General features: G+C 34.0%; 1 protein-coding gene across 1 annotated transcript; it reads left to right on the plus strand.

Moving 5' to 3' along the window:
- Window positions 1-221: 221 nt before the first annotated feature.
- LOC105204574 lies at window positions 222-12,651 on the plus strand. Its single transcript, XM_011173701.3, has 5 exons — window positions 222-580; window positions 9,122-9,302; window positions 9,437-9,591; window positions 10,352-10,471; window positions 11,675-12,651. Exons 1-5 carry the CDS (start codon window positions 561-563, stop codon window positions 11,850-11,852), a joined length of 654 nt encoding a protein of 217 aa, XP_011172003.1. The 5' UTR covers window positions 222-560; the 3' UTR covers window positions 11,853-12,651.
- The last annotated feature ends 350 nt before the right edge of the window (window positions 12,652-13,001 follow it).

The raw sequence follows: 13,001 nt of genomic DNA on the forward strand, positions 1-13,001 counted from the left end.
ACTTTCTAGTTCGCACTCATGTTTATAAAGTTTTATTTTCAACTTTTGTTTAAGAACTATTACTCGAAAACAAAGTGGTACACCAGTATTGGTGACTTTCCTCTACTAATTTAACAGTGAAAGCAAATGAGTAATCTCGACTTGCCGGCTTGCGCGAGAGACAGCGTATAAAGGCCCGGCTGTTCGCGACATTGCACACACATTGTGCGACGCGTAAGGGGGTGAGTGTATCAGATATCGGAGTATATCACACGTACGTACCACGCTACCGCGGACGCGGCTTTACCACGGGTGGTTGCTGCCAGAGTGAGAGTGCTATATATATAGAGAGAAGGGGGAACTCGACTCGGCACTCCAAAGTACACAGCCTCCGCGATTGCAGTGGTGTGCCTCTTTCGGTTTCCTTCCACCAGGTTGTCGCCTGATATTCATTCCCTCGCGGGCCTCGCGCCAGTGGTAACAGATTCGGCCGCAGACCGGTGGTTCCCGCACGCTCGCAAGCTGCAGAAGGGCATCCGCATAGGAGACCGAGTGAATCCGCCCTATAGGCCGTCGACACCATGAAACTTACGCTGTTCACGTGAGTACCACCGTCGACCGCTTCCCGAGTCCGCCGAGTCCGCCGACGATAATCGAGGGGTGCACAGCGCGAAAATGAAATCCATAATTTATAAGGTCCTCTCATGCAATTCAAAGGGAATCTTTGCGGATTATGGATTTATTTTGATATCGCATTGAGATTCCATGATAATGAAATCGCAATCACGTCGGTGATTACAGGCGGCCGTCCTTTTGCAATTCGTACACTTTTTATTTTCCTCCTCAAACGACTGTTTTCGCGATAATGATAAACAGGGGTAGGTGGCAAGATTCTTCTTTTGTAAGTCTAGATATACGCGCGCGGAAAAATTAAATAATCACGAGAATTAAAGAAAAGGAATTGCATTAATTGCCAAGCGAGATGCATTTAAGATGCATTACATTGTTTAGCAACAAATGAAGGGCGATTAAAGGGTTTGATAATGCTTAATGACCAAATTCAATCGTCCACCTGTTAATTTCGCGCGACCGTAGGCTATCGATAGGTCACTTTTGGTAGGACAATCTGAATAATTCCAAGGCCGGTTATACATTCGTGATTGAAAGGTACAGCACGCTGTATCGATACACGTCGTTTCAGACTTAATATCTGTCATCCCGTTACCCGCGATCGAAATTGTTAACGTCCGCGGAAATTGCGGCTGCCGCAAGCGTCGATAACTTTCGATCGCGCGGACGTGGATCGATTTATGACGCTTAATAGTCAATATATCCTGGATCGTTTAACGCGGCGTTTCCACACGCTCTGAGGATAATGCATACCGGTTGTGTCGACTATAAAACACGTGCCCTGACTTCGCAAGAAGTTATTCAATCGCCATACGTTTTATAAACCGTCGCCTATTGATTACTGCACGCTACACTCCCGTTCGACGACATTTCGTTCGGATTCATACTCGGGCGCGAACGGCGGCTGCGAGCCGAATGTTAATAACGGGATGCAGATATACGTTATGCAAACGAAACGATTGCAGTGACTGCTCGGAGTTCTTTCCTGGTTCTGACCAGGAAATTGATTAGAAAAGCCATAGCGAGAGTGAGAGCGCGTAATGGTGATTATTATTGAAATCGATTGATAAACGCGTGTTCATTTACACGTGAAAAGAAATTTCGTATGAATATCACGCGCGGAAAGAATGATTTTACTGAATTTATCTAAAAATTTTGATGAAAATAACTTTCTCAGTGTCCGTCGAGATAATTGAAAATAACGTTCAAGCGGTGCTGCGAAAAGTTTCGACATTCTAGCAACCAGTTCGAGCGTTCAACATAATTATTTTGATAGTCTAACAAAATTGCTTTTACAGATTTGCATTCTAAATTTTTAGAGCGCGGATATTACCGTCGCCTCTCCTTGACATTATAATAATAAGCATTGCGCGGCGGTGTTTCTTCGCTCCTGTATTACACAAGTCGTGAAGGAAAAACTGAAAGAGACATTTGTTATTTGCATTTCAATGTCTCTCCCGAAGTAAAAGCCTTTTTTTTAAGCACGTGTAATAAAAACATATCAGACGCAGCGTATAAATTCACATTACAGTCAGAGGAATGAGAGGATTTGAATGAAAAATATTAAAATAAACTGAGAGAAATGAAGAAAGGAAAAAGAGACAGTAAAAACTGAAAGTTTAATTTTAAAAAAGACGGAAGAGAAAAATATACAAAAACTTAAGTGTAGTTCTATATCTTAGTTCATGCGAAACATTCGTTATTAAGTTGTACTTCAAATAAAATTTCTGTTTCAATTTTATTTAATAAAAAAAAGAGCATTGAAATATTCCTTCCGTGAAAGTAATGTATTTGAAACTTACGTTGGCCGTTTTGATGAAAATTTGCGTTGAAACTTGTGTTACGGAGAATCATAATTTCAATTTGACAACGTGACACGCATAATAAATCTTTTTCACCAAACTTGGAAGAAAAGTAAAGGCGTAAAGGAGAAGACTAAAATGCAGAAAAATTACTAAGTGTTAGAGAGGACAATGGCAAGAGAGAAAGATGAGAGGTACGAAGGCGACGAAAGGTTTCTTTATGCAGGACATAGGAGGGAATCGCGAGCCCACGCGTAAACGCTAACGACATCCTGCAGGCGGAATATAATGCGAATGTAATCGCTTCCTTCCAAGGCGAAGTTCTATGCAAGTTCAGTGATCTTCCCGCGTCACTGCGACGCGACGCGGTCGCGCGGACGGACGATGAATTACTTCACTCGCGAGATATAAATCAAGATTTGCGTCGAGCGGTATTATGCTAACGCGAAAATATATTCCGCATTCGGACGCAGTCTCGCAGTCCCCGCGCACAACGGGGGATTATGTTCATTAATTACGCCGAGTGGCTATTCTCGTTTACTCGGTGAACCGGTTCGCCGATAAAAAGAAAAAGTAGATCGCAGATTCCACAGGCGGGTAAATCAATTGCGCGACTTCTTTTGCGTTTTATCTTAACTTTCCACTAAGATTGATCTGTATTAATTATCAACGCTTTGTTTTTTTTTTCAAACCGTGAAAACTCCTCTTTTGCCAACGAGAACATTTTGTGTATTCCTGAAATAGTTTTTAAGAAGAAATCACATAACGTTATTAAATAAAAATGTTAAATGTATTGAAAAAATATAAAATAAAAAAGGTAAATATTAAATTAAATATCAGAAAATATGACGAGGAAAAATAGGCGCAATTTTGAAAAGTTAAAAAGTTACGACGATTCGATGAGACTTAACCAGCGCGCGTCAAGCAACATCATCACATTAGCATTTATATTATGACATCAAATGGATTTAGACATATTATGTAGGCAATGCTACATCTTTTTAATAATCATGAATCGATAAACTAATGGCTACAATCTTCTTGCTGATTTAAATTAGATGCTTCTTACTATTCAGCGATTCATCATCAAAGTTTTATCTAATTTCTCAAGAAAAACGCAAGATTAATGATGAATAATTATAATATCTTAACTTTAACTTTATTTATACCGAAAAGTACCAAGTTACTTATTCTTTACAATAATATGAAATTTAATGTAATATTATAGTGCACAATTAATTAAAGTTACATTTGAAATTGTACATCTTATATATTTTTTATAAACATGTATCTAAATAGAATATGCAAAGATTACAATTTACAATAAGAAAGGATTACAATCTGCAGAAATTATATACTGTTAGAAGCAAAAGTGGAACGAAAAAACACTCAAAGAGAACAAGAATAAGACTATTAATCTTCGATTGTTTGCACTTCAATTAAATGTACCGATTGTATTACTTTGATCCCGTTAAGCGTAGACGGCAAATGTCCTTGCTAACGGTAAAAGATATCGCGTGATGTCGCGTAATGAATAATGAGCGACAACGTTTCGTTTCGAAGAACTCTGAAGTCGGACTTTTATCCTCGACACAGCGAGAATATTCATCTGGAATATTAATGAAGCGCCGGCTAGCGTATCCACAATATGAGGGACACAATTTGATAAATGGTACACGTTATTTTCAATTAACTTGGTATACAGAGAACAGGCTGCGAAACAATTTTTATCCTTCAGTGCGTGTCCTTCCATCAAGGAGCTTGATCGTGCCTCGCGAATAAAGGGAATTCTGTGCAATGAGGTAACAGCAATTATAGCCAGAAGCATAAAGAAACTTGTGTCAAGAAATTGCTAAAGGCCAACCTTTGAAAGAGAAGGAGAAGCTCGAAACTCTGTGAAAGTGAAAAAGGACGCTTAACACGTTGAAAAATGCTAATATTAGCTGCGAAACTCGTGCTCGTTTTCAAATAAAAAAACTTCAAATAAAAAAATTGCCCGAAGGAATTGCACTTCAAGAAGTTAATATGTGTCACATAATAATATATTAATAATATATTAATAAATATTAATATAAATATTAATATAAATATTATTGATAGTGATAGTAAAACTCGCTGCTTTTTTACGCTTTGCTTAAAGCACATTCTATTCGTTCTTGCGCGGAAAGAACAATTTTGCTAAACTATCTAATAATCTAGCTGAAAATAATTTGATTAAACCATTAAAATAATTATGTACTCGTATAAAGCTCGAGTTGATTACTAGAGTGTTAAAACATTTTATAGCATTGCTTGACATTATCATAATTATTTTAATAATCCAATAAAATTATCTTCATATCCAGCTAAGTTTCTTAGATACTTTGCAAACATGTTCTTTCTGTGCATAAATAGTAATAGTGAATTAATCAAATGGCGAAACGCGTAGAATCAATTAGAATATATTTTATAAGTGAAAGTTTTGTAGACGTATTGAGACTGTCATGAAATTTGTTAATAATAGATAGATACATAGATCAAGATAGATACATAGATAATACAAGGTAATCTTGAAACACTTCGTCAAAATTATTTTGTAGACGACGCTATTAATCAATAAATACATTAGGGAATCTGCTTACGAATTCTGCACAAGCAATGACCAAGTTTGGACATGATGTAATATAAATCCTAAATGTCTGTTGGGAATTGAGGACGCGAATACAATGACATTGTAAATGAAATGTCGACTGTCTGTTTGGAATTATTTATTTTACGTTTGAAGTACGAAATTGTTGAATAAATTTTGTGAACCATTAAACATAGTTTTGTATTACGAAAATTTTTGTCCAAATCATTTTAAAATAGACACAATAAAAATAAATACGTAGGGTTTCTATAAATATTTTGCAAAGAATTCAAGTACGTCTTTAGCCGATCATTACGTCCCACGTGGCTAATGCCAATCCATTTGTGTAAGCACGTCTATAATTAATGAATGAGGCATTAAATGAATGAATTAATCTCAAACCAATGTGAACCAATCCTCCTTGTGAATCGACGATCATTTTGCATTGATGAAATAAAATTCTAACTGTAGTAAAGATTTTTAATTCTATTATACTACTAATTCTATTAATGTTAGAAGATTAAAACTTATTGCAGCAGTATCATTATGTTTGAATGATTCATATAATAATTTTGATAGTCCAACATAAAATTATTTTCTGATCTCTGTACACAGAAAAAACTTTCTCTTAAAATTTGCTCAAAATTATAGTAGTTGTGAGACAAATATAATTTTGAAGAACTATACAATTCAAAGAATTTTATTTATTATATTTTTTGTAAAAAATCTTTTAGTAAAATTTTAGTAAAATTTAATTAAATATATACATGTATATAAATTTTATTAAAATAAAAAAATTCTTATAACATAATATTGTATAATATGATATAATGTAATGATAGTAAAATTCTTTGAGGTCCATTTTGTCCCACGACTACCATCATTTCTCTAAGGTAAATTCTAGAAGAAAATTCTGCCTGTGTGCATGAATTCATACATAAGAAGCAAAAACAATTATCCCCTGATATTTTACTGAAGATAAAAAATTAATATTAGAAGATATTCAGATTTAAAAAAATAATACGTTTCTTTGAACGATAGCAACGGTATTGTTATCCAAATATTTTCGAATGCCTGAGATGGTGTGCCTGCTCTCGGTTCAATTTTTGCCATACTTTTAATAAAATATGATTAAAGATTAGTACATTTTACTAAAATTATAATAAAATTCTGCAAAGTTTATTTTGTCCCACGGTTTTTTTTTCAGATAAATTCTAAAAGAAAATTCCCTTTATCTGTGTACAGTTTTCAATTTCATGGATTTATTTACAAAAGAAACAAAAATAATTTATATATTACTGATATATTACTGAAGATAATAAATTAATATTAAAAAGTATTCTTCAGATTTAAAAAAATAACACGTTTTTCGAACAGCGACGGTATCCGATTATCTTCAAATGTCTAAGATGTTATCCCTGTTCTCGCTCCAATTTGGGTTTCAAATTGGGGCTTTCGCAATCGTCCAGCGATCTATCGAGCGAGATCGCACCGATCTCATCATCTCCCGCGAATCCCTCGAAATTTCTCCCCCTTTCTTTACCCGGGGCCCGGAGTTCGGCTGGTTTTCTTGACATTTGTGAGCCGCCTCACGTATGAATGTCCCGTCGTGACGACGCGGCGCGGCGGGGCCAATCCCGAGCGCCGCGGCGCGCGAGTTGCACGAGAACCGTGCAGAGAAAGTGAGTCCCGTGTACGTGAATGTCACAGGTCAAAATCCACCTGGTATATACGCGGATCTACTACGAGCGAACGCGAACATGCGAACGAGCGGGCAGCTCCGCGCCGAGCGTACGTAATAATCGTTGCAGCGCACGTCGCGAGTAGGATCTCTCGTCCTCGGATTCCTTTTTCGATCCTGGCGAAAGTTGCGTTGCCGAACGACCGTCCTGCGTGCGTCCTGGGCAAAATTCGCGTGTACGAATTCGCTCGATCTGTTTCCATTACAAAGAAGAAACTAGAACAATCGGTTTCTCTCAAATAGAAATGGATGGGTGTTAAAAAGATGAAAATTTTATTTCTTTCAAGAAAAGTCTTTAAAATTAGAAACGAGAGTTGAAGAGAGTTAAATGGAGCAGCCGTTAAGTGCAAATTATATGAAACTAAATAGATTTAAACCAGTATTAACTAAACGGAATTAACAGAATTAAATAAATTTAACGAAGAAACTCAAGCCAAAACTTGTACGTAAAATGGATGTTAAGCAATCTTACTCTCTAATAAAAAAGATCTTGAATGAAGATCTTAAAAATAGTAAAAGTCACGATGTGCGTTATGTAAGAAATGAGTTTCACGATACATAAAATGGCTCATTTTAAATCTTTAACAACTGTACAATCTCGCGCACCAGCTACAAAGTTCTCTAGGCAACAGTCCGATCAACCTGCGTATTCCGCTGTCTTCTAAGTGCAGCCTGTCAATTTAACCGCAATAAACGCCGTAAACTTGTTTCGCGACGGCGTTACGCTGCTATCTTAAATAACACACTTTTTTTCGAGCGTAAATAGCGACAGCATAAATTGCCACGGATTTCACACGATCGTTCGATGTCTTGGCACTTTTTTCTCGGTCAGAAAAACCGTTTGCTAAAAACTACGTGTGCATTCGCATTCTTGGATTAATACTATTTAATTTCTTTTCAATGTTTTGAAAATACGGATTTTCTTAAAATAAAAATGTTTTTGCTATGTACTTAGGTACTGACTTAAAACGTCATCAGTCAATCACAGAGTCATATTAGAAACTGAACTTAAAATAAAAATTGACGGTAAATACCAATCTTGCAGCTGTCGATGCACGATATTTATACACAATAACGTTTACAGACATATAAGATAAACTCAGCATTAGCTACCTATTTATTTATGAAGTTGGCAGAAAGGCGAGGATCGAAATCGCAGAAAATACTATCCTTTTCTGCCCTTTTCTGAACATCACAGAAATTCTCAGAAATACAAGTTACACCTAGATAGCCAAACGAACTTTAGCACATCAGACAAATTAATACAGTGTACGTGTGTTGTAAATTTGTCAATTTTCTGACATCAGAATCTAACGTGGAACTGTGTTAACAATAGGAGAACAAATAACAGGCAATTTACGGAAACATCTTATCCTTAGATAGATTCCCGAAATTGAATGCGGCATGCGTGCCAGTATAATGACAACATGTTGTTTTCAGCAAACAGAAATATATTCAAACGAATTGAAAATTGCAATTTCAATTTATCCGAGTTCGCGTAGTAGAGTTCCCTTTAGTAGGAATATTTTTGGATTCAAATGGACTTAAATGTATTGAAATACGAAATGTACTAATTATTTTGAATTTGAATGAATTCATGTCCTCATTATATTATTCTGGTTTTAAATAAATAAAAAATACAAAACGAGCTATCTATTATTTTGAATTTGGATGGATTCATGTCCATATTATATTATTTTTGGATTCAAATGTATTTGAAAAATCTAAAGTGCGTTTGAAAAATCAAAAAGTTGAATTGATATCTATTTAATTCATTTTTGTTTGCTGGGTTTTCATTTGGCTATCTGGGCAACTATCGTGTATTTCTGTCAATAATGCACAAAAAAGGACAGAAAAAGACAACATTACCTGCTATTTTATTTGCCGTTCTGCTAATTTCAATTAACTTTAGGCGAGTCGAACGAATAAATGGTGAGCCTGTCTAATATATCTATGGTTATTAGCCAAATAACCACAACGATGTTACAAAACTGGCCAATTATAAGCATTTCTCTGAAGAATGGAATGACTATGATTGGCTCATAGAAACTTTTTTACTTCTAAAAGAGTCTATCGTTCTAATTTTGAAAAAGTGTTATTTAAGTAGTCTATTTTTTTTTTAATTAAACAACACTATGTTGATGAAAACTGTGTTGAATGCCTATTTATTTTAATTAATTTAAATTAAGAAAAAATATTGAGTAAAACATGAATCGAACTTTTAAGTAATGTTTCACTGGAATATTTAAAATTTATTTGTAGTCAATTTTTTGACCAGCAGTATAACATTCGAAGATAAAGTAAATTCGAAAATGATAATATGGTCAGAAATTATGATGCACATAAACTTGTTCTTCGCAGAATATTAGCCCTCTGTATAATAGCCGTTTGCAAATCAGTCGAAGAAGAGTATGATTACGAGGAGGAGCCAGCAGCGCCGGTGACGCCAGCGCCAACTAAGCCAGCACCTGGTCGACTGGGCGGTCTTCTAGCTTCGAGGGGACGCGTCAATGTAGCAAATTTAGGAAAAAAGAAAGCACCAGTGAGTCCATTTTTTTATTTTTGTATTAAAATATTGTACTGCAATATTTGAAATCAATCAAAAATAATATCAAAATAAATTCAACATCTTACTTTTATTTAGATTAATCTTTTTTCTCTTTTTTTCCTTTCTAGGCACAATCAACGACGTCGAAGCCAGTAGAACAGGTACCCGAAGAAGAGCTGGTAGATGAAGATCCGCTTGATGAAACTCAGGAACAGGAAGTGCCTACGACGACGACTGAATCTGCGAAGAAACTTCGAAATAATGGTGGCGTCAGGCCCTTCAGGTATAATTATTTATGTAATGAAGAAAAGGTATCGATAATGCCATACTACTTTGTTTCTGAGCAATATTTCTTAAACAAAAGCTAAAAATGATCACAAGTGCAAATTAGAAAGTACCTTCTGTTAGATGATACAGCGGTTTTTACAATACTCTTTCGTGTTTTCTAATAAGTTAATGTTTTTGCAACATAACACAAAACGAGCATCTGAAAAATCGGGCCTTAAGACTGGCACAGTAGACAGTAACAATAGGATTTAGACGCGATCCCGTAGGAAAGAAATCACAACTATAAAATAAATTGATAAACTCAATAATAAAATATATTTTTATATATTAATTTTTTATATATTTTACATATTAAACAATAAAATTTATGAAACTAAAATGCTAGAATTAAACCCTCCTACGTCACTTATCTTTTGGGTACCTTATTAGTGTAAAAGAAAATGTAAAAAGATTTATGAAACATCTGTCAACATTGCAATTGAAGATTTCGTAATTATTGGCTGGAAAGGTATATCGCTTTATATTAGAGATTTTATGTTCCAAACCGCATTACAAGAAAAATAAAAAAAACAATTTTAATAAGCTACAAGCTTGTAAGATGATTTAATCCGTTTAGTTTCCGAGAAATAAGAAGATACTGCTTTAGGAAGGCTAGACCAGTTTTTACGACTTAATTTCCTCTGAAATATTCTGTACATATTTTGATACCCAAATCATTAATAAATACAGATTTTTAAATGCATACTTAATTTTAGATCAAACGAAGATCTTTTGGCTGCCTTAAAGAGGCGAAGAGCTCAAACCGGTCCCAGTAGTCATTCACGTGAAACTGCTGCCACAAATTCCGCAGTGGAACATACCACACCCAAGTCAAAGTAATGCAATATTTCGAAAAAATATATTCTGTACTGAGAGACTCGTTTGGTTGAATGAAACAAAATTTTTTTGACTGGACCATTTTGTTTGATTGAATTTATAATTTATTTATATTAACAAAAAATTATGTAATCAAAATCAAGTAAAATGTTACAAACAAGTACACTGTTTTTGATAACTAAATTTTTTGTTTGCATGAATTTGTTTGTTTTATCAAATAGTAATTAGCAATGAGAAGTACTTACGTTCACCTCGCAATGTATGCCGCAAAATGCGGTATGGGCACTATTGATAGAGGGACGCCCAGCGTCCCCCCCCCCTCCCCAAAGTATCACCACTTTGTTGAATATAGTTTTCAAAAAATTTGGCCTTATATTTAAAAATTTTATTTATTATAAATTAAATTTTTAATATTATCAAATTTTCTAATCAAATTATCTTGTTACATCAGCCACAGCATTAGTTTGTTCATGTTCAAACAAAAGATTTTGTTGACTCAAATTTTATTTTTTATTTAACCAAATAGGTTTCTCATATAACTACACACAGAAAAATATTGTCAAGAAAAGCGTTTATTCAATTTATTTTTTTTCTAGTAAGTAACGGTTAATGTTAACAAAAAGTATTTTTTTTTATAATCGTCTTAAAATATATTTATTGCAAATTTTAGAAAAATTTATTATTATATACTGAAAAAAAAGAATATACTCTTTTAAAGAATATTATAAAATTGTATTGAAAAAAGTCAGAATAAGAAGCAAATCGAATTTTCATTTTTATTTAATATTCTTGATTGATGTAATAAATTACTCATAAGAACTCAGAATATATTTTAAATAAATTTGATTTTTATGATAAACTTATGATAGATTTGCAGATATAATCTTATGAAATATTTGATATAAGTAATATTTATTTAATTCAAATATATATTTTTCTGTGTATACACAAAAATTTGTTTTAAATAAATATTACTTGATTTAAATAAATAATAAATTGATTTTAAGATGTGGTTAAGAATGTATAAAAATAACCGCTACTAAAAAAAAACCAAAAAATGAATAATTGCTCTTCATAACAGGAGAATGACTCTGTATGTATAATTCCATTTTAAGAGAATATTTTATAAAAATAATTGTTTTAAACGTCATACGTTTCTTTTAGTAAGACGTGTATATTATATCCACCTGATATATTTCTAGAGCTAGCACAAGCAATCGTAGCAAGGCTACGACAAGCGCGGCTAACGAGGCAAGAACATCAGGACGCGGTAGGTTCGGCGGAAGAGGAAAGACTATTCCTGAGGAAGTCGAAGAGACCCAGCGGGAGGAGATCCAAGTAAAGCCCACCAAAGCTAGCTCCTACCGCAGGCGCAGTTAAAATGATCGCCAATTCGCAATGAGAGTTGCCGAAACTTGTTAATTTCTTAGAACGCGCAACAATCGAATTTGACAATCGGTCAACGTCCGAAAACCGTCGTCTTTCTCACATTGTACAATTATGTAAAAGCGATCTTACTTACCGAATTCGTAGGAATACTGTGAAGCGTAGTTCCGATTTCCGCCTAACGCGGACTTTCGACGCACAATTGACGCACTAAATAAGGATTTTAACACATTTTGGACACGAATCGTATGGAGACATCACGTCTTTCTTGAAGAGCGACACCTCATTTATGTCTTACGCGCGGTTATGTTAAAAATGTGAACGATCAACCGAAAGGTGAGGTACGAGTATTGACATACGACAGGTACACGGAAAGATTGATTTTGCTGAAATATAGAAAATATTGTAATAGTTATGTTGAACCATCAAAATAATTCTATTGGACGTCTGTGCTGATTGCTAGAATATCAAAACTTATTACAACAAAAAATCATCATGCTTGAGCAACCTACATAATTATTTTGATAGACCAACATGAAACTATTTTGAGATCTGTATCTATTATAGCTAAATTTTTAGATGATGTAGTGAAACTGTTCTTTCCGTATATTAATCGAAAGGAACAAGATCTTTCCCTTAGCCATAGTAAGCTTTGATCGACGCGTGCATGTTAAAGGGATGATAGAAAAGTGATGTGTACATAGCAAAATATGTTGTCCGTCAAGCACCTAAATCACTTATTGTATAAATGTAAATTAATATGACAATAAAGTTTTTCTGGAAAGCGACTTTATTCCATGCCTCTCAATTATTTTTACATTGTGAAAATCTTATTATTATAAAACGATATGATATCGTTAATTCAGTAAGGTAATTATATAAATTGTTACTTGCATAAAAATCAAATAGAATATTTAAAATCAATATGCAAACTAAATTGCATGTGTAAATTTATACTTTTTTATATGTAATCTTTTTATATTGTACATCAAAGATAGTTTAAATTGCAATGATTAAATTCAGAAAATGGAAAGAAAAAAATGTGGAAATATTTTTTATTTGTCATACAAATATAAAATAATTGCAAATAAAATAGCAAAAATTCTTCAATTTGTTTAATTCAAATCAAAATAATTTAATTTA

Source organism: Solenopsis invicta, chromosome 3 (assembly GCF_016802725.1).
Source record: "Solenopsis invicta isolate M01_SB chromosome 3, UNIL_Sinv_3.0, whole genome shotgun sequence".
NCBI lineage: Eukaryota > Metazoa > Arthropoda > Insecta > Hymenoptera > Formicidae > Solenopsis > Solenopsis invicta.